Below are 20,087 nucleotides of genomic sequence, written 5' to 3'. Positions count from 1 at the left end.
CCTAAGCCCGAGCCTCAACTAACATCAATGGGGAAAGTCTAAGAAAGCAACAGTGAAGAACTTTCAAAAACCCCAATTTGTTGGGATCTGACATTATTCTCTAATCTTGGGATAAGAGTAGGAGTAACATTCATGATGTTGAATACTCTTGCCATCAACTGCTTTTGCAATTGTGTAAATGCTTATACAAATAATGTATGTTATTAATATTATTCCTTAACCTAATATCATTCATTGGTAGTTTTTTCCCTCATCTAAATCTTAGTCATTCAAGGGGGTGGTGTATGCCATTGTTAGGGTGTTCAAATTTGCTTACAAAATTTGACTGTATTTGCATGTATTAGATTACACAGAATGACAGCTATTGAAAGAGAAGAAAAGGAGAAGGTGAAAAAAAAAGAGAGGAAACAAGAGGAGGAAGAAACAATGCAACAGGCTACATGGGTGAAATATACTTTTCCTATCAAACATCAGGTAATGTTTCTGCCTTGCAATTTTTGTTTTATTTTTAGAAATAATAAAAGGCTTTATTTTTGTATCAATTGTCCTTTATACAACTCTGTTTTATACTTAAGATGTTAATGACCAAATTCTTCATTTCATGACTTGATCCTTTGAGGTTGCCTGTGTTTCTTGTTTATGATCCAAAATATGCAACTGTTTTTAATGGAAGTATAATAGGTGAAGAGTGGAGTATCATTGAATATAAAAAGTAAGAAGTCTTTTAGCTAAATTGTGCTGAAATGAGATGCGAAACAATGAAACGTTACTGTCGAAACACAAGTTACATATTAAAGGCTATGATATTCTTCAGTGGAGATTCATTATGGAATTGACTTGGTTGCATTTGTTTCTGAATTTTTTAGGGAATTTGGTTTTTGTTGCTCATACTCTCTAAAGTAGAAAACAATTAGAATAATATCCTGAGCTCATGGGCTAACAAATAAAGATAGTCTTATTTTAAGCTAACATTTGTTAGAATTTTGCTGTCAGACTGAGTTGTGTTGTCAGTTTATTTTTGGGTATACATTTTGAAATAGATGTCCTCCTGTATGCAAAAGCTAACAAAACTGTATATATGCTTCTTTCAACTTATTAAAAAATTCCTAGCCAGTGATGGTGGCATATGTACAATCTTTGTAAACACACGAGTGATTGTTAGAATCAGTGTCCAGAAGCTAAAATTGCTGGAGATTTCTTCCCCTTCGCCCCTCAAAAAAAAAAAAACCCAGACTTTCTTACAACATCCTTTCATCCACCAACTTCTCCCTTCCCTCCAGATAAAAACCTTGGAGAACAGATAGGTTCACAGCATGACCTGAAGATTAGCAAATTGGGTCTTGGTGGAAAGCAAATTCTAGTCAATGACCTTTTGCTGAAAACATCTAACCTCCAGCTGCATCACTGTTAAATTAGGATGCTGTAAACTGGAGTCCTTCAAACAAAGCAAGATCACAGGAGGGAAGAAGTAGTCTCAGAAGTTACCAGCACCCAACTCATTTAAATGATTAAGGGGACTATTGATTTTTATTCAAGAAAATTTTCTTTTAGCCTGAAGTTATTATACGCCTGAAAAGTGCTATGTACGTGCAAAGTAATAGTGTTATGGTAACTTGCCACACTTCTTTAAACCCATCTTTAAAGGTTTCAGTAAATAATGTTTTAAAAAATTAATGTTGTAAAATATTTTTATAGGTTTGGAAACAAAAAGGAGAGGAATATAGAGTAACAGGATATGGTGGTTGGAGCTGGATTAGTAAAACACATGTTCATAGGTTTGTGCCTAAATTACCTGGAAATACTAATGTCAATTACAGAAAAGTGCTACCAGGTAAGTGAATCTTTCTTTGTTTTGAATTAATAACATACTACTTACTGAATTTACTGCACATTTAGTAGACTGCATTAAAATATCCCAGATAAGTAGGCTTTGTTCTAAATAGCATTCGACGTAAACTTTAGGAATTTGCTGTTGCCTTTTTTCTGTATAATGCATGTATTTCAGCTGCCCCACAAATTTGATCATTTATGTTAAATTGTCTCATTTATGAAGTTGAGGCAGTTTGTAGTGCTTATAAATAATGTGCATCTTCGCATATTCTTCATGGACAATCTATGTACAAAAACAGCATTCATAAGCTAGTTATTGTAGATATATACCTATTTTCTATATTAATCAAATATTGTGCCATTAACCAACATGATTTGGAAACCATAGTTTTGCAGTGGGGAAGAAAACCATTCTCTACAGAAATCATGATACAGGTCAGTTTTTGTGGGCAAGCAGTCCTATGAATGAACGTGATCTAAGCTCCGTTTGGTACTGTCGACCCTTAAAATTGTCTGTCTGCAATTTTATTTAGAAAAGTAGTAGTTTGCAAGTAATCTTGGATTTTCTTTCAAATATTAGAAAATTGTGGGTGAATTTACTGGTGTGAAACTTTTTAAAACATTTTCTGGAATCCACAAAAACATGCAGGCTCCCTCTGCAGTATTACTTGTGGACACAGCCTTTGGGATGCTTTAGTAACTGCTAGATTGGATTATTATTGCCTCATGGAGTGCAGAGTGACAGTCAGGCACAAAGTCTTTGCCAGTTGGATCCATCCAGGGCTTAAGGTGTATAGGCCAAAATTGAAAAAAATAATAAAAAAAAATTTTCTTGGGAAGCCTATCTTGAGACCTGTAAAAGGGCCTGATTTTCAGAGGGTGGGTGCTCAGTTCTTTCTGGAAATCAGGTCCTTTTAAGGTATTTCACACTGGGCTTCCAAAACACTAGTCACTTTTTAAAATCCAGACCAAAGAACCTGAGCCTGCAGTGGATGGAATTTTTACCATTTTCCAGGATTGGGCCCATAGCATACATGTATATATTCAACATTTGAGCCCCTTACTTGAAAGTATCACAGTAGTGTTGGGTTCTCTTTCTACATATTAACCATGACACGTGGTTAATTTTGATTGCAGGAGGGCTGAAAAGGTAAAATATTGTACATGATGTGTGTAAAATGCAGGAAATACTGTAATTAAATCATTAACAATGTAAAGTTATTTTGAGCAAGTTAAAACATTTAAAACTTTCTACTTTTTAAATCTGTTGTAATAGGAAAGAATGATGTTACCACTGAAAATGAGTGTGAATTGGATAAAAGAAAAAGTCCAGCAAAAGTAAAAATAGAGACTGATTCTTTTAAAGAAAGAAAAAAAGATTCTCATGATCCACAAGAGAAGGACCAAAAGGAAATAGAAATTTCTGAAACCTTGGAGAGAGTCCAAGTAAAGGAAGAAAACAAAATGAATGAAGAAAAGGTGGAAATTGATACAAATTCTGAAAACTTAGATCATGCAAAAGCTGAAGGTAATATAGACATTTTTCAGACCTGAATGTGGCATACCAGGGTGCAGTCCAGACCAGTAAGAGACTGTTTACCCTTGCCCTGCAACCTTGGGTGCTGTACAATACCTTGCTGGTAGTAGCTCCCACCTGGGCTGCTCACAAACAGTCTTCCAGCATGCAAGTCACACCCTGAGTGCCTGTGTGTAACTGCAGCCTGCTAGCCACACTTGTATTACAGTCTGGCTCTCACCAGCCTGGGCTATATTGCAGGGTGACTCCAACACACTCCCAGTCCCAGATTTTCCCCCAGAAATATATGTCTTATACTGCCCAGCCCTCTCCTGGAGAAGAGAATAATATACACCAGTTTACTGCCTTAAGTGGAGTCACCCAGACACTTTAAGTTAAACACACTGGATTAGATAAAACAATAAAACAAGTTTATTAACTACAAAGAGAGATTTTAAGTGAGTACAAGGAATGAGGTGTAAGAGTCAGAAATGGTTACAAGAAAAATAAAGATAACTGGCTTTCTAATGCTAAATTTAAACTATTAGATTAATGTAAAGTTTCTCACCAAGTGCTTCCAATAGCATTACTGACCAGAGTCTTCAAGTCAGGAACTGTCCCCATAGAATCCAATGGCTGTTTTCTTTGTCTTCTCAGGTGTGGAGAATAAGATGGGCAGGGGGGAAGGGAGAGGAGGACCTCTTGGGGTATTTGCCCCTCCATTTTATAGTTTCGGTCCCTCTTTGAAAGGCATTTCCAGTTGAGAACCGAGAGACAGGTCTGGCGGAGGAAGGAGATATCATGCTGTTTCACTGCGAAGATGCAGATCTTTGTCCCTGTCCCCCTTCCTTGCCAAAGAATGGCCTCGTGATAGGTGATGGTCCATCAGCTTTGTTGATACCTGGCTGGGGCCTCGGCTTGTCTTTTGTGTTTGAGAAACTGGTTTAGCCACTACCCAGATTTATCTGAGAAACACTCTTCAGTCATGATTTCAGCTTATGTTCATAACTTTACACACAGTGTTGCTATATGCATTTTACTGTATTACTGATCAACAAGTTGTGTTTTCAAGTGATACCACACAAGGCATGGCTTGTACAGAGATTATTACAATAGTGTGTAGGGTATGTGAATACTAGGATGCATTCTCTCTCTCTCACTCACACTCACACACACACACAATATATATGTGTGTGAATGCATCCCTGTGTGTGTGTATACACTCACACACACTACCTAGGATATGTTATATATTTTTATGTATGTTAAAGCACAAGAAACCTTTTGACAAATCCTTTTTTAGTTTTGAGAGTCTCAGGTGAAGTTTTTTGACTAGTTTTTAGTTGTATTTCATACTACTTGTCTGCAGTAGTGTACTTTATGTGAATGTCTTAAGTTTTCTACTTCATGTTTTTCCTAGCCCAGTTAATGTTTATCCAGCCTTTTGTGTAGTGCTGTAAGTGCAGTTATTACTTTAACTTCATGTAAAAATGAGTTATTTATTGTATTGTGTCATTACTGAGAGATCCTATTGATTCAAAAATATTTATTGTTCACAGTGGAAAGAGAAGTTGATTGTGAAAATAGAGCCATCAAGGAAGAACCCATGGAGATAGATGATGTAAAAATTGAATCCCCCACAAAAAATGAGGATATTCACTCTAAAGCAGATTTAATCAATGTCAGCGAGGGGTTTCACTTAAGGACTTGCTACAAAAGAAAAGTAAAAACATCAAAATTAGATGGACTACTTGAAAGGAGAGTAAAACAGTTTACGTTGGAAGAAAAACAGCGCCTAGAAAGGATGAAGCTGGAGGCTAGTTCTAAATCTGTAGGCAGTAGATCTGTGAGTCCACAGAAAAACATAGATGAGCCACAAACAACTAAAGCAAAAGAAGGAAGCCAGATACACATGTCTCCCCAAGACAGAACCTATATTTCAGGTAAGATCCAAACTGAAGATTCAGTACAGGACTGCTTGCCAACCAGCAGTACACCTTGTACCAAAACCAGTGAACCAGACCAGCCTTCTTTGCCTTCCATAGACAGACTGTCAAAAAGAGAAGGCCAAGTACTGGATGATGCCTCTGAAATTCAAAGTTCAGTTCAGAACATCACTAAAGAAGGTGATTCTGAACCAGTCGCTACTGATAATAGTCCAGGACAAGAGGTTCTTAAAAAAAGAGAGTGTGAGAGTCCCCTCATGGATGACATAAAACAAACACACAGAGAAGATATAAGCAAGAGTGGCACCTTAAACAATGAAAAATCTTCAGAACAAAAAATATTTAATACCACAGTGTCTCAGAGTGAATGTGAAAACCCATTACAGCCAGTGGTAACTGAAAGCAGCTGTGAAACAGATGTTCAGTCCATTGCTGAAAAAGCAACCTCAGAAGAAAAACCCGAAAAACAGGTCTGTGACCCAGAAAATTATTGCACGCTGAAAAGCCATTCTGAATCAGTGTCCCCACAAGAAAATGATGAGGGAAAAGATATTGCTCAGAAAAACACTGATCTTAAAACAGAAAACAAGATTTTATCTGGTCAGAAACAATCGTTAAAAAACGAGCTACCTTTAGAAAAAACACCTGAAAGCCAAACTCCTGAACATATGAGTGGAGTAAATGTTAGTGGTGATTTATTGAATTCTAAAGTCACTGAAGCCAATGGTGAAAAGCAAGGTGAGGAACAGAAAATGGAAGCAAGTACCATAAACAAATGTCTTGATCAGCTGAATCTAAAAAGTATCACTGACAAAAAGAACAATAAACATGGAGAAATAGAGACTAAAGTGGAGAGAGAGAAATCGGTGGCATTTCAAATTAATGGAAAAGACAGTGACATTAAGGTATTGTCAAATGAAGACTGTTTAATGAAAGATACCTGTGATACTAAGGCAGGGAGTGATATTGAACCTAAAGTCAATAATATTAGTAAATCCATTCCTGAACATGAAATAAAACCATTGACTATTAAAGAATCCTCTGTAAAACCATTCATGAATGGTGATATCACTATGGAGGATACAGATTTAAAAAATAACTTGGATACTAAATCATGTTTACAAAGTTCTGCGGACATTGGTGGTGAATCTGGAGAGTATCCTCTGCTTCCAGATAAAATGTCCAAATGTGTGCAAAATATTGGAGAAAAGCAGCATTCTCTTGAAAGATCCAGTTCTGTTGATAGTGCTTCTACACAAGCACAGCTTTCCTGTAAAGAAAATAATGTGATTAGTGAAGTAGAATCCATGGAAACAGAAGCCATTGAGGGTAAGGAAGTTGCACCCTCACCAGTAACTTCTTGTGAGGAATCTAGCTTGAGTAGTGACTTTACTGATCAGAATGGCCTGCAGATGTATAATAAAGTTGAAAATATCAATGGAGAAAATAAAACAAAAAATAAAACTGTTATTACAGAAGTGACCACCACAACATCCACTGTTTCCACAGAATCGAAAACAGTGTTTAAAGTGGCAGAGTTGTCAGCCTTCAAGGATGATAAACAAACTATGGTGTCATCTACAGAAAATTGTGCCATTTCCACTGTAACTACCACCACCACTGTAACTAAGCTTACTGCACCTGCTGCAGACAGCAATGTCGATGTCATCTCTGTACAGGAGCACAGTAAAACTGTGATTACCACAACAGTAACTGATTCATTAACTATTCCAGGAGGCACATTGGTGACTTCCATGACTGTGAGCAAAGAATATTCCACAAGGGATAAAGTGAAGTTAATGAAATTTTCGAGACCCAAAAAGACTCGTTCTGGAACAGCCTTGCCATCTTACAGAAAATTTGTTACCAAAAGCAGTAAAAAGAGCATATTTGTTTTACCCAATGATGATTTAAAAAAGTTGGCCAGAAGAGGAGGGATCAGGGAGGTTCCCTGTTTCAACTACAATGCAAAACCTGCCATGGATATTTGGCCGTATCCATCCCCAAGACCAACTTTTGGTATCACTTGGAGGTACATACTTTAATGTTTACCTTTTTAAAGAAGAATTTGGGATGGGGTGAAATTAACTGTAAAAATGGAAGCAATACAATAGGCATGCCAAAGGTAATTTTTTATTGACTTAAGACATATCAAAATAGGGGCGTTCTTATCCCAAAATAAGCATCCACACACAAGTTTGCACTGAAATCAGTAAAGGTGTGGATTACAGGTGATGTCAGGCTTGTCTCTATGGGAAGTTAGTGTATAGCAAGCTAGGGTGTGAATTTACAGCACACTAGCTACCCTTACTGTGCACAAAAATGCCCTCTGGCAGTTTAGCTCTGAGCTATACCAACAAGGGTGCTTTAAGTGCTCAGTAAGTGTGTTTATGCCAGGAAGGTTGTGCCAGAGTAGCAAGGGCACTGTAAATTTACACACTAGCTTGCTGTGCACTAACTTTCCCATGTAGACAAGTCCTTAGTTATTTTTGTTCCCCATGTTGACAAGCCCTGAGCTGCCAGTTTTTGATGGATCCAAACAGCACAGAACCAGAGTTTAAAACAGTGTTGTAGCAAGGTTTACCATAAAAGAAAAGTGATCCTCCCCACACTAGACAAAAGTGGTGGAAATAGATTTAAATGGAACTCATTCTCAGGCTCTGTTTAAAGACCAGTGGAGATGGAACCTCAGTCCTATCTATAATCGACGAATAGGTGGAATAACTTACCTGTTGGAACAAAATAGTTCTGAAACTGTTTATAATGCAGAAATAACCATATTTAAACTTGATTGTGGCTCAGCTGCATTAAATGTTTTCTTTTTGTCTAGTGTTTTGGTGGTGGTGGTGGGAGGGAATTTTATGACCATTTTTAAGGTCCCATGGTTTTTTTTCAGTAGTCTTATCTACACTAGATAGGGTGCTTAACAATAGAGGTCAATCTATACTAGCATTCCCATAGATAAAGATGCAGTAGTGGGAAATGTAAGAAAAAGTTTAGTGTAGACACAATTTCTATTAAGTTTAAAATGTAGTTATAAATTTACTTTTTATAGCCTGTGTGGATGTAAGATACATGCTGTAATACACTTTTAGCCATAACATGTTTAAACATGTTTTTGTGTATATAGACAGGGTCTGAATCTTATTTTCTTTCAACATCCTAATTTTCTTGGTTTTATGTGAACATTCTTCTTTATAACACACAACTCTTTGTACAGTTGGGCCTGAATGGTATATGGTCTTGTAGATTTGTCTGCTAAAGCTCTTCCATAATTTTGTATATTTCCACTGCATATCCAGAGTTGTATGCTTTAGGGCTTGGTTCTGCTCCCATTCAAGATGATGGAAAAACTCCTATTAACTTTAATGATGCATGATCAAGGTTTTAGTGAGAATCATCTTAACAACTTTAGTCGTGTCTCATGACAGAAAGCTTACTTAGAATCATTCTAATTGCTCTGTCTTCACCTTAAAAGCAAAGGTGACCTAAATCCATTATTTCAAAAAAGTAATAACTGGTGCTAAATTGCGTTATGAATTTTTTTTTTAATTAATTCTTGATCTGTTTCTACAGCCCATTATTACTTGTAAAATCTTCAGTATTATGATCAGGCACTGATATTTTATCTTTGATATTTAAATCATAATAATTGTTATAAACATAGCTGAAAAGTGAGTTTCTCTGGTGGGGAGGGATTTGCAGATTCCTGCAGAAAATCTTCACTGCAGTTTATGGACCTGCAGAAATACTGTTAATTTTTCAGTTTAGTTCATTGAGAGAGGCCCCTAATTTTGTCCCTGGGTACCCTTCAGATAAACTCCCAGCTTCAGAAATTAGTGTTAGCCACTTTGCATTAAATATGAATCCTTCCTGCACTGTCAGACATTGCTTAGATCTCAAACAAGGCTGCATTGTCCCTACCTATCTTTTGTATGTGCTGTCTGTTAAGTGCCATGTATTTTCCCTCTGAGTGGTATTCGATGTAGAGAGTCTTTTGGTCAGCCCCTTTTGCATGTTCCTCCAGCTGCCCAGTGGCATTCCTGCAATGGCATGTAAATAACTTGATAAAATTCTCTCTACTTCATCAAAATATGTTTAATCTACCCCTCACTTCCCAACTCATCACCTTAAGATGAGGTGTATTTGTGCGCACACATCCTTTACCCACTTCCTAAGAGAATTCTGTATATGCTTTGTCTGTAGGATTTATAGATCAACTCAGAGAAACTTTTACAGTTAGGCCCTCCACAGTGCCATCAACAGGGGACTATGCCTTGTTGCAGACACTTTCAAAACAAATATACGTTATGCATTCTTCTATGGCTTTTCAGTCTGAGTTCAGAAAGTGCTAGGTTTTTAGCCTTGTCAGTTTGTTCAGGAGCATTTAAATACATGCCTACTAAGAGAAGGCCCTGTTTCATTTACTTACGAAGAAAAGTGGAGGTCTTTATTTTAAGGTTTCCTAATTTTGACCTCATATGTCATCTAATAAAGATATTTCTACTCTGTAACACTATAGAATATGTAGACGGTCACGTTTCTTGCACATGGTTTTTTCCGGGGTCATGTGGAACGAAAGATATTTTTGGAGGATACAACAAACTAACATTGCAGAATTTAGGGGTGTTTGGTACAGCATCTTATCCCGTTGTGCCATGAAGTACATAGGGAAACCCGTCCTGTATCCAGCCTTCATCCACTGACATCAATGGGAAATCTTCTGGAGATCTAGGGCAGTATGAGTTCCAAAGAGTTTGAGGAGCTGACTAAATTACAGGTGTTCATGCTACTTAAATACTGACAAGACAAAATGAAAACCCTTTGAGTCTTTGGTTTGGTTAGTCATTAACTTAATGTATTAGGTTTAAAAATGTAACTTTTTTTTTTTGTTTTTCTTTGTGACTTATTTTAGATATCGACTTCAAACCGTGAAATCATTGGCTGGGGTGAGCCTTATGTTGCGGTTACTCTGGGCATGTTTAAGGTGGGATGATATGGCTGCAAAACCCCCACCTGGGGGAGGAACTACACGCACAGGTAGTATTTCTTACGAGCTTTTGCCTTTTTTTAAATGAATAGTTTGTATTAATTTAGGATATTGGTACTGAGAGTCTATCTATAAAAGTGCAATATGCTACACAAATTTCCGTTGCTTAAAATCATATAAAATTAATATTATATGGTTTATACCAATTGCTATTTTACTTATTTTGAGTATTTTGGAGAAATAGATGAATCAGTTCAATCTAAATGCCTTACTTTTCTGTGTACATTTTTGAAAAAATATAACCAGAAACAAAGTGTTTAAGAGTTGCTTCCAAACAGTTACTTCAGAATGATCATCTGAGGTTAAGAAAAATTTCGCCCACCTTGAATAAAATCCTGGTTCTTCTGAAGGCAGTAATGCCAGGATTTTACACCTTCTTGCAGTAATAGTGTTACTTTGCAGAAGGATGGGGTTTACATTTTCCTGTGACAATCGATTGGCCAGTGTGTGAGGTAGACAATATATTCTGATATTACACCTCCTGTGTTTCTAGGAATTAACTGTCTCTTAACATGTATTTCTCTGTTTTTTGTTTACTCCAAGCTAGTCAGCACACACAATCACTTATTTCTGCCATTTTTAATTGCAGTATTCTTTGACTTCCTCACTATAGCCCATATTTTCAAATCAGCCTGCATGCATTTGTGCATGCCTTACTTCCATGTGTACAAGTCAGAAGTTGTGTGTACACATGCCTTCATGCAGGTACAAGCAAAAGCCCAGATTTGGAAATCTGAGCCTGTTCATGCAGAAACTTGAAATAGCTTTTTTGGTTGCCTGTGAAACTCAATGGATCTTTGAAAGTTATTTCTCCACAACTTCCTATCTTTATTTCTGATGAACAACTTGTTTACCTTTTATTTTCTAACATAATACATCATATTGGGATTAAATCACTGTAGAAACATCTGAAACTGAAATTACAACAACTGAAATAATCAAACGGAGAGATGTTGGTCCTTATGGTATTCGTTCAGAGTACTGTATAAGAAAAATAATTTGCCCTATTGGTGTACCAGAGGCTCCAAAAGGTATGTTTGTTTATAAGTCTTCAAACTTCATTATAAATTTTATAGAAATAAGTTTAACCAGATTTTCATGGTAACCCTGACCATCTAAGGAGAGTGCAGTGTTGCACAAATTGAGATAAGTATCCACTCTCCATTCAGTTGTGTTAAACAGATCTAGTCATTCTGTTAGATGTATTATCTTAAAGCCAAAGGCCTTCCTGTTTCTAAAATGAGATTAGCAAAAATGAATGGGGTAATATACAGTAAATCATCTTTATAAGCAGGATATCCTGTCCTTAATATGTTAGAAGAAAATTCTCAACTAAGAAAAAGTTAACCCAACTCCATATCTAATCTACCATATGATATTGTAGATTCAAGTAGGCTACCACTGAAAAACAGCAAATTTATGTGTATGTAATATTTATTTTCTGTGGATTTTCAGTAGCCATGCCTTCATACAAAACAAACTAAAATGAACCTACCCCTACAGATCTTTAAAACTGTAGACATGACTATATTTTTCTCCTGATTTCGTTAAAATCTAACAGCCCTCCTAAATACAGTTTTAGCTTCTAGCTTCCTGTAAATCAAAAATAGCTTGTGGATCTATTGTGCTTATTATAGATTCTTGGAGTATAATGATACTCAGATTACTTCTTTAACAATTAGGTTGGAATTTTTAAAAGTCTTCAGCTTTGGCCTAACAATGCTGCCATTGAATTCAGTGGGAGTTGGTCTGAAAATTTTACTCTGAATAACCCCCGTTTTCAAACTGCAGAATTTATGTAAAAATTGACACTAAATAACTTTAAATTTGGATATTTAATTTTATTTCCTGGTTTATTTTAATGACTGTTTGACTTTTCTCTAAAGAAACGCCTACACCTCAGAGGAAAGGCCTTCGATCAAGTGCACTGAGGCCAAAGAGGCCAGAAACACCCAAGCAGACCGGCCCTGTTATCATTGAAAGTTGGGTAGCAGAGGAGGAATTGGAATTATGGGAGATCAGGGCATTTGCTGAAAGGTAAGATGACACAATTTAAATGAAGCATTTTAGTTTGTGTGTACATTGTTAAATAAATGCTCCAACCAGATTACCCAAGTTCGGGGTGATACCCACAATGAATAAAAAAATTAAGCTGTTAATGTTGTCTTTGCTTTCTTTTTTAAAAATGGACAAATTTAGTTGAAGGAGCAAGTTACTAGTGATGCCAGAAACTAATTTAATTGTGGCAGATCTGTAAACCTTCACACTAATTTTGTGTTAATCTAGTATGTAGTAACTAAGCAAACTACTATTTGGCAGCTTTATGAAGTAAACAGTGTTGTGTGCCAACAGATTATTTCTGTGCAGCATGAGTCCCTCTGACGTACACATTACTTACTAAAACTATAAAGGTTTTAAATCATTCTGCAGTATGAATGAAGTAAATGTGTCCCTTAAAACAAAGGGTAAAGTCAGCCTCTAAGTCCCAAAGTACACACACACATGAAAGGAATATTCACAGTGCTTCACATTTAGAGGAAAAGTTATAACTAGACCTTTATCTTGCTTTCCTAACAAAATGCTGCTGTTTTGAACTGTTGGTGTTATGCATAAGGTGGTGGTTTCAGTCTCAAAAATAGTTGTGGACTGCAATCTTGATAAATAGTTTCTTTGAAAGGCATTGTATTCATTTGCTTTAAAATATTTCAAGGAGTAGTCTAAGAAGCAGGACTAATTCTCAAAAAATCAGTTAACCTGGATAAACCGAAATAGCTTTTTTTGTGTACAGTATTAATTTTCTCTTTGGTTGCTTGTCTTTGGCAGGGTGGAGAAAGAAAAGGCACAGGCAGTTGAGCAGCAGGCTAAGGTTAGTGAACAGAAGAAGGCTGAGGAATTCAAGGCCCAAATGGAGGTTCAACTAAAACAGCAACGATTGGCTGCCCAGCAGGTGGGGGAGCCATTTAGTAGTCCCACCTGTCAAAAAGTTTGCATTGTTAGTCTGCGTACATCCAAACACAGGAAATAAAGTATGCCTCTGTGATGCTATTTTTCAAGTATAATTGTAACTCTTCCAGTATATATACAAACTCAACATTCTGGAAAGAGCCCACTGAGATATTAAACATTGTTGCTTATTGTATGTAATACATTCATTATTTTGAAGTACTGGGCTCCAAGAAGGATTTTTTATAATTGCCTTTCAGTTTTGTAGACCCAGTTTAGATTGTGTCCAAAAAAGTTTTCCTTCCACTTTTAAAAGGAGGGTGTGAAATAGTAGCCTGCAGGTGAGATCTGAAGCATTCCACCATCTGATGGAAATCAGCTTCAACACACAGTTGACTGTGAAATTGGCCAGATTAGTTCCAATGCTAGAATTAGGACCTGATTTTGTCCTACCCTGAGTTTGTCTGGATACAAGCATGGAAGGGAAGGGTTGTGTTTTAACCTGCTAATTCATAATACCCAATACCTGATTGCAGGTTGATTTTTTTAGTTATTTATTTATTTTGCGCCCTGAATGTTACAATGAAGAATTGTACAATTTTTCCAGAATGGTTTCATTTTTCCTTTTGTTTTGTCGTCTTTACAGACAATACATTTCTCCTTGTTAGTGATTGATACCACAAATAATATTTTAGAATTATCCAAGCATAAAATAAAATGCCAGCCATTAGTTAACATATAAACCTCCATTACTTTATTTTCTAATGTTTCTGCTATTTTATATCTTAAATCATTGGTATTATTTATTCACTTGTAAATAGTGAAAAAGAAATAATGTTGGTGCCTAAGCAGTTCTACCCACTTTTCCCAGTCTTGCAGTCAAGATTCAAATGGATAAGGAGCACTGCTCATCGTGAACTATATTGGAAAACGTGCAAATTACAATTGGCATTATTGAATTGCTTGCAGATAGCCATCTCTCTAAAATAAAAAGAGCACCATTGCTTATGACAGTGACAGCGTGGGAAGCCTACTGTATGTAAGGGATTGTTGAATATGGTTTTGAGTAGGCTGGAGATTGGCTTACAGTCAGATGAAAAACTTTAAATAATGATGTTCTTTTGATGGTAAATTAGATAAAGTAGAAATGGAGATATCTTCACTTTCTGTCACTTTGTTAGCAAGATAAAGCTGCAGCCAGCAGTAAATTCAGGAAAGCCAACAGTAATTAAAAATTGAGCTATGTGTAATACAGGTTTGCATCTGTCATTGAAATTGATGAAAGCCATAGACATGTACTGAAACCCAAAATATGGGTATATATTTTCAGACTGTAGTTTATCATGCCAAAAAAACCTTCTACCTTTTGATCTTTCATATTGCTTGCTAGTCTGAGAATAGTTATAAATGCAATGGATTGATTATGGACAGCATTCAAAAGATGCTATATATATATATATATATATATATAGCATCTTTTGAATGCTGTCCATAATCAATACATAATTTATATATTGTTGTAGATATATTCATTTCCTACACAGCACAACAATATATATATATATATATATATATATATATATATATATATATATATTTTGTGCTGTGTAGCACAGTGGAATGTATCATCTGCAATACAAAGTATTTTATGGCAAATTATAATATTGCATGAGTATGTCAATTGTGATAGCTTGATAGCAATCTGTAATATATTCTGCTTCAATAATTTAGTATTTAGATTTGCTAGATCCTGTTTGCATACCTTATTTTTCAGTGGGAAAGATTATGTATTCATCACTTGCAAAATCCACAAATTGTAACTGTTCATTCATTCATTGAGTTTTTCTTCTAACTTCTATAGAAGCGACTGGAACAACAGAAGCAGTTACCTACAACAGCCACTTCGGTCACTACAGCAAGCAGTACTGCAACCACTGCCTCCACTCCACAGAAGGTTGTGGTAGGCCCATTAACAGGCCCAGTTCCTACTGGAACCAAGGTGGTGCTCACTACTAAAGTGGGCTCTCCGGCTACAGTAACATTCCAGCAGAACAAGAACTTCCATCAGACTTTCGCTACCTGGGTTAAACAAGGCCAGTCCTCAGCAGGTAAATGATCTGTGGGTCACTAAAAGAACCTGTTGTTAGTCACTGCTTCTATAGCACATCACCTATTTCTCTATAATATAGCAATATTGGGGTTTAATTTCTAATCTTTGTGGTTAACTTTGTTACCAGTTTGGGAGGGGACTGGGGAACAATTATTTTTTGTCTAAAGATGAATGTCCCGTCCTTAGGCCAATATTTTTCCTGCACTCTCAAGCCAGATTGTTTCATTTCTGATCTGTGCCATTTTTATCGGTAATCATCTATGGTGAAAGTGTTCTGTGCATAAATTCACTGTTTCAACAAACCTTTACAAGATATAATGAGGAGTAAAATGACATGACACATTGAAAAGTGGTTGTATAATAACCTTCCAGTTTTACTCTCTTATACTTAAGAAATAATCATATTTACTAATAATAATTTAAGTTCAAAAATTGACTTTCTTATTTCAATAGCTACCAGCACAGCTGCTACATCAGCTACAACCATTGCCAGCACAGGTCAGACGTTCCAGATTGCAGGCAGTCCAGTAACTATGGCCGGCAAAGTGATAACAAAGTTGCCACTTCCAGCAAACAGCAAGATTGTTGCCGTCAATGTGCCATCAACCCAAGGAGGTAGTGGGGGGGGAAATGTATCTTCTAACGTTCTAATTCAGATTGCATTGACATTATTTTCCCAGTGAAATAAAATGTGACTTGTCTCTTTAAAAAAATAATAAAACAGAAAACCCCCAAACTGGAATAAGAACAGGAGTACTTGTGGCACCTTAGAGACTAACAAATTTATTTCAGCATAAGCTTCCGTGGGCTACAGCCCACTTCTTCGGATGCATGGAGTGGAAAATACAGTAGGAAGATATATATACACAGAGAACATGAAACAATGGGTGTTACCATACACACTATAAGAAGAGTGATCAGTTAAGGTGAGCTATTATCAGCAGGAGAGAAAAAGAACTGTTTGTAGTGGAAATGAAAATGGCCCATTTCCAGCAATTGACAAGAAGATGTGAGGGTTTTTCCCACCTACAGTTCCTCATAATAATAATAGCTCACCTTAACTGATCACTCTCCTTATAGTGTATATGGTAACACCCACTGTTTCATGTTCTCTCATAGAATCATAGAATATCAAGGTTGGAAGGGACCTCAGGAGATCATCTAGTCCAACCCCCTGCTCAAACCAGGACCAATCCCCAGACAGATTTTTGCCCCAGATCCCTAAGTGGCCCCCTCAAGGATTGAACTCACAACCCTGGGTTTAACAGGCTAATGCTCAAACCACTGAGAGGTGTGTGTGTGTGTCCGTCTGTCCGTCCCTCCCTCCCGTATTTTCCACTGCATGCATCCGATGAAGTGGGCTGTAGCCCACGAAAGCGTGTGCTCAAATAAATGTGTTTGGTCTCTCAGGTGCCACAAGTACTCCTGTTCTTTTTGTGGATACAGACTAACGCGGCTGCTACTCTGAAACGAAACTGGAATAAATCTCTACAGCTTTTTCTTTGCTATCCCCAAACAATGGCAGTTGTTTTCAGGCAAAAAAATGTAGGTTTGTATCTTAAATTTCTGCCTGCTCTTACCCATGACCTTGGGCCTTGTACTCTGAGTCCCATAGTGCATAATCAGAAGCTCTAATTTCTTTTGACAACCTAGAATGCAAAATTCTCTTTTCCGCCTCTAAATTAGACATCAGCAAAAGGATTTTTTAAAAAGTGTTGCAAAACAGACGTAACTGCTAATTGTAAATAGTTATTCCTTAGAAGCCAGTGTGACTCATTTTACTGATCAATGCAGTAGTGTTGGATCCTTTTCTTCTTGATTGGAAAAGACAACATGACATTTTGTGAGCTTGTGGATGGCATATCACTTCTTCACCAAAGAAAAATACTCATTCCACCATCTCCATTTTATTTAATCTATGAAAAAATCGGAGACTGCTAGCTTTTGATGGTGCTTTTTTAGGTGGATGAACGGCACTTATCGTGCTTGCCTACTCCATGAGTTTGAGGCTCTTTGAGATGTTTCAATAGGCCACTTGGATGGCCTGTGCCTCCCTGCTTCCATATTTAAACGTGTAAATAATAAACACTTGTATATGGCACCACGCATGGGCAAGAGCCTCATCGTAAAGATGAATAGAAAGGTTCACAACTCTGAAATATCATTCTTTGCCCAAATCCTTTTAAAACGTCTAGAGGTAATGCTACTTCCCTATAGAACGTGACGACGTTTCTGTCAAGAGACTTTGACAGAAGTCCCACAGAAGTGTCATAAAAACGTAGAGCGTGAGTACTGGATGTCAGTGTGGAGTTCCTATGATTTATTACCTTTGCCATTTTTTGTATTAATGGATTAATTCTTTTTTTATTAGGTGTTGTTCAAGTTCAGCAAAAAGTGTTGGGTATCATTCCATCAACTACAGGTGCAAATCAACAAACATTTACTTCATTCCAGCCACGGACAGCAACTGTAACTATTAGGCCAAATACCACAGGGACTCTAGGTACAACCTGTACTTCACAAGTAAGATGTTTTTCTGAGCTTTATCAATTACATTGGTAAATACATTGGAAGTTATGGAAGGTACATGGAGAAACACAGAAGCAGGATCCTACATGCATATGCAGATGCACAGCAAGTCTAATAGACACTTGAGATTTCAAAATAGGATTTTTAATAGGATTATTGAATTATTAAAGTTTTCAAAGGTTGTGCTGTGTTGCAAGTTTTGATTCAGACTAGAAATAAGGTTGTACAGTGCCTAGCCTAGTACAGAGGGGTCTTGATCCATGGCTAGGGTGCATAGGCACTATGGCAATACAAATAATAATGTGCAAATTTAACACAAAGGGAAATTAACGATTGGAATAATTTACCCAAGGATGTGGTGAATTCTCCTTCAGTGTAGTCTTTAAATCAAGACTGGATATGTCTCTCAAAGATATACTGTAGCTCAAACAGAAGTTATGAGCATGATGTAGATGCTACTGAGTGAGGTTCTCTGGGCCTATGTTATGCTGAGGTCAGACTAGATGATCAGAATTATCCCTGTTGCCTGGATATCAATCTGATTCCTGGATTCAGTCTTCCACTCCCTAGGCTGGCATTCACATTTGGTCGGAGTGGGAGGATAAACCCACGCATAATTTTTTCACCGATCAAGGAGCCACTTCCCTGTTGTCCTTCTTGGCTTTTGTCTGGTCTCTACAACATAGGACCTCATAGCGCATAGTTTTAATGAGGAATTGATGCTTATCAGAGCTAAGAAACTTGTCAGGATTGTAAATAAGACAGAGTTTCGCTAAAGTCGGCTTTAACAGAATTTTCAAGCGTGCAACATATAAATATATGAGCTACTTGTATCCCTTTATTTCTCATTGTTTGAAAAGAATTCAAGGTTCAGCAGGATATGCCCTTTTTGAAAAGTGTTGTGTATGTTCTCCTTTTGCTGTTTCTAGATAATGCCAGGAACACCACTCCGCCCAGGTATGACAGTAATACGGACACCACTTCAGCCATCAACATTAGGAAAGGCCATTATTCGAACACCTGTAGTGGTGCAGCAAGGTATTCTTCCATCCAGTAGGTTCATTTTAATTATAAACTTCCAGTGTGTGAAACCATGGTTTGTTTCTCCATAAACATTTTATGCATCATTCACCCTAACTCAGAAATTACTGTATTCAGTGTTGGGATCAATCATCAGTTTAATCAAGATTACTGGAGAGTCTACTGAAGAGTAACTCTTTCATTTGGGTGGGTACAAAGAACAGGGTTTCCTAGTTTAATAAAAAAACTTGGATAAACAGTTTAATGGACAATTAAAATATAAAATTATTATTAATCAATTTGTAGAAAGGTTTGAATTAATAGTGTTGTGCGAAAACACTACATGTAATTAGAGGAAAGCTCGGTGTTTAAAACTATCTTGTAAGTAGATTGCAAAATGTTTTACTTGAAATCAGATTCATATTTTTGTTGGTTAGTCAGAGAAGTGACTAATGATATATATTCTGTAGCAAGCAGGAATGCTTGCTTAACTTCTCTCATGAAGTTGGGGTTTAGAAGTTTTGTGGGCTATAATGAAAAATGTTGGAAGTGTATTTTTAGCATAGCAAATTTTGCCATCTTTAACAGGTCAGACTCAACAGGTGGTGACTCAGATAATTAGAGGTCAGCCTGTCTCAACTGCAGTGTCTAATGCTAGCACAACAACTTCAAGTCCTGGACAAAAGGTAGCAACAGCTCCAGGAACACCTCCACAGAATATACAACCACAAACCACAACACCGCAGCCCACTCGTCCCCAGCAAGGGCAGGTGAAACTTACTATGGCCCAACTCACGCAGCTAACTCAAGGACAGGTAAACAGTTGTGGTTTTTTTATAGACTCATTCATGAAAATATGACCATACTGATATCCTTTGAGCTCATCAGTATGGCAGGTGTGTGTGTGTGTCTGTACGTTTCATATATTGTGTTTCAGTTTTACTTTTTGAGAAACCTATAACGTACATACAAATCAAATTGTAATTAAATTAAGAAAATAGTGATTTATTTTCTCTAAATATCTTTTGTCTGCTTACCTTGTTGCCTTCAGAATGTGGTGCTGATGCCCATCAACTGTCTTTGGGTGGGTGTTGAAGGACATGATAGCTGTCATTTACACTTGCTTTTAGTACTGGGAAAGGA

General features: G+C 36.9%; 1 protein-coding gene across 14 annotated transcripts in view; it reads left to right on the top strand.

Moving 5' to 3' along the window:
* Positions 1-20,087, top strand: part of BPTF (bromodomain PHD finger transcription factor) — an 89,753-nt gene that overhangs the window by 48,114 nt on the left and 21,552 nt on the right. For 9 of the 14 annotated variants that reach the window (XM_039502029.1, XM_039502028.1, XM_039502027.1 and 6 more), the window contains 13 exons: positions 345-474; positions 1,696-1,831; positions 3,107-3,358; positions 4,906-7,324; positions 10,208-10,332; positions 11,245-11,373; positions 12,229-12,379; positions 13,166-13,289; positions 15,147-15,393; positions 15,849-16,010; positions 17,767-17,918; positions 18,854-18,977; positions 19,533-19,759. In XM_039502029.1, coding sequence (XP_039357963.1) covers positions 345-474; positions 1,696-1,831; positions 3,107-3,358; positions 4,906-7,324; positions 10,208-10,332; positions 11,245-11,373; positions 12,229-12,379; positions 13,166-13,289; positions 15,147-15,393; positions 15,849-16,010; positions 17,767-17,918; positions 18,854-18,977; positions 19,533-19,759 — 4,378 coding nt within the window. The remainder of the gene's footprint in view (positions 1-344; positions 475-1,695; positions 1,832-3,106; positions 3,359-4,905; positions 7,325-10,207; positions 10,333-11,244; positions 11,374-12,228; positions 12,380-13,165; positions 13,290-15,146; positions 15,394-15,848; positions 16,011-17,766; positions 17,919-18,853; positions 18,978-19,532; positions 19,760-20,087) is intronic. The other 5 variants (XM_039502033.1, XM_039502024.1, XM_039502030.1 and 2 more) reach the window with 3 other exon arrangements.

The sequence above is a fragment of the Mauremys reevesii genome, linkage group 15 (assembly GCF_016161935.1).
Source record: "Mauremys reevesii isolate NIE-2019 linkage group 15, ASM1616193v1, whole genome shotgun sequence".
NCBI lineage: Eukaryota > Metazoa > Chordata > Testudines > Geoemydidae > Mauremys > Mauremys reevesii.
The sequence above is the reverse complement of the archived record's forward strand: the minus strand, read 5'-3'. Positions and strand labels throughout refer to the sequence as shown.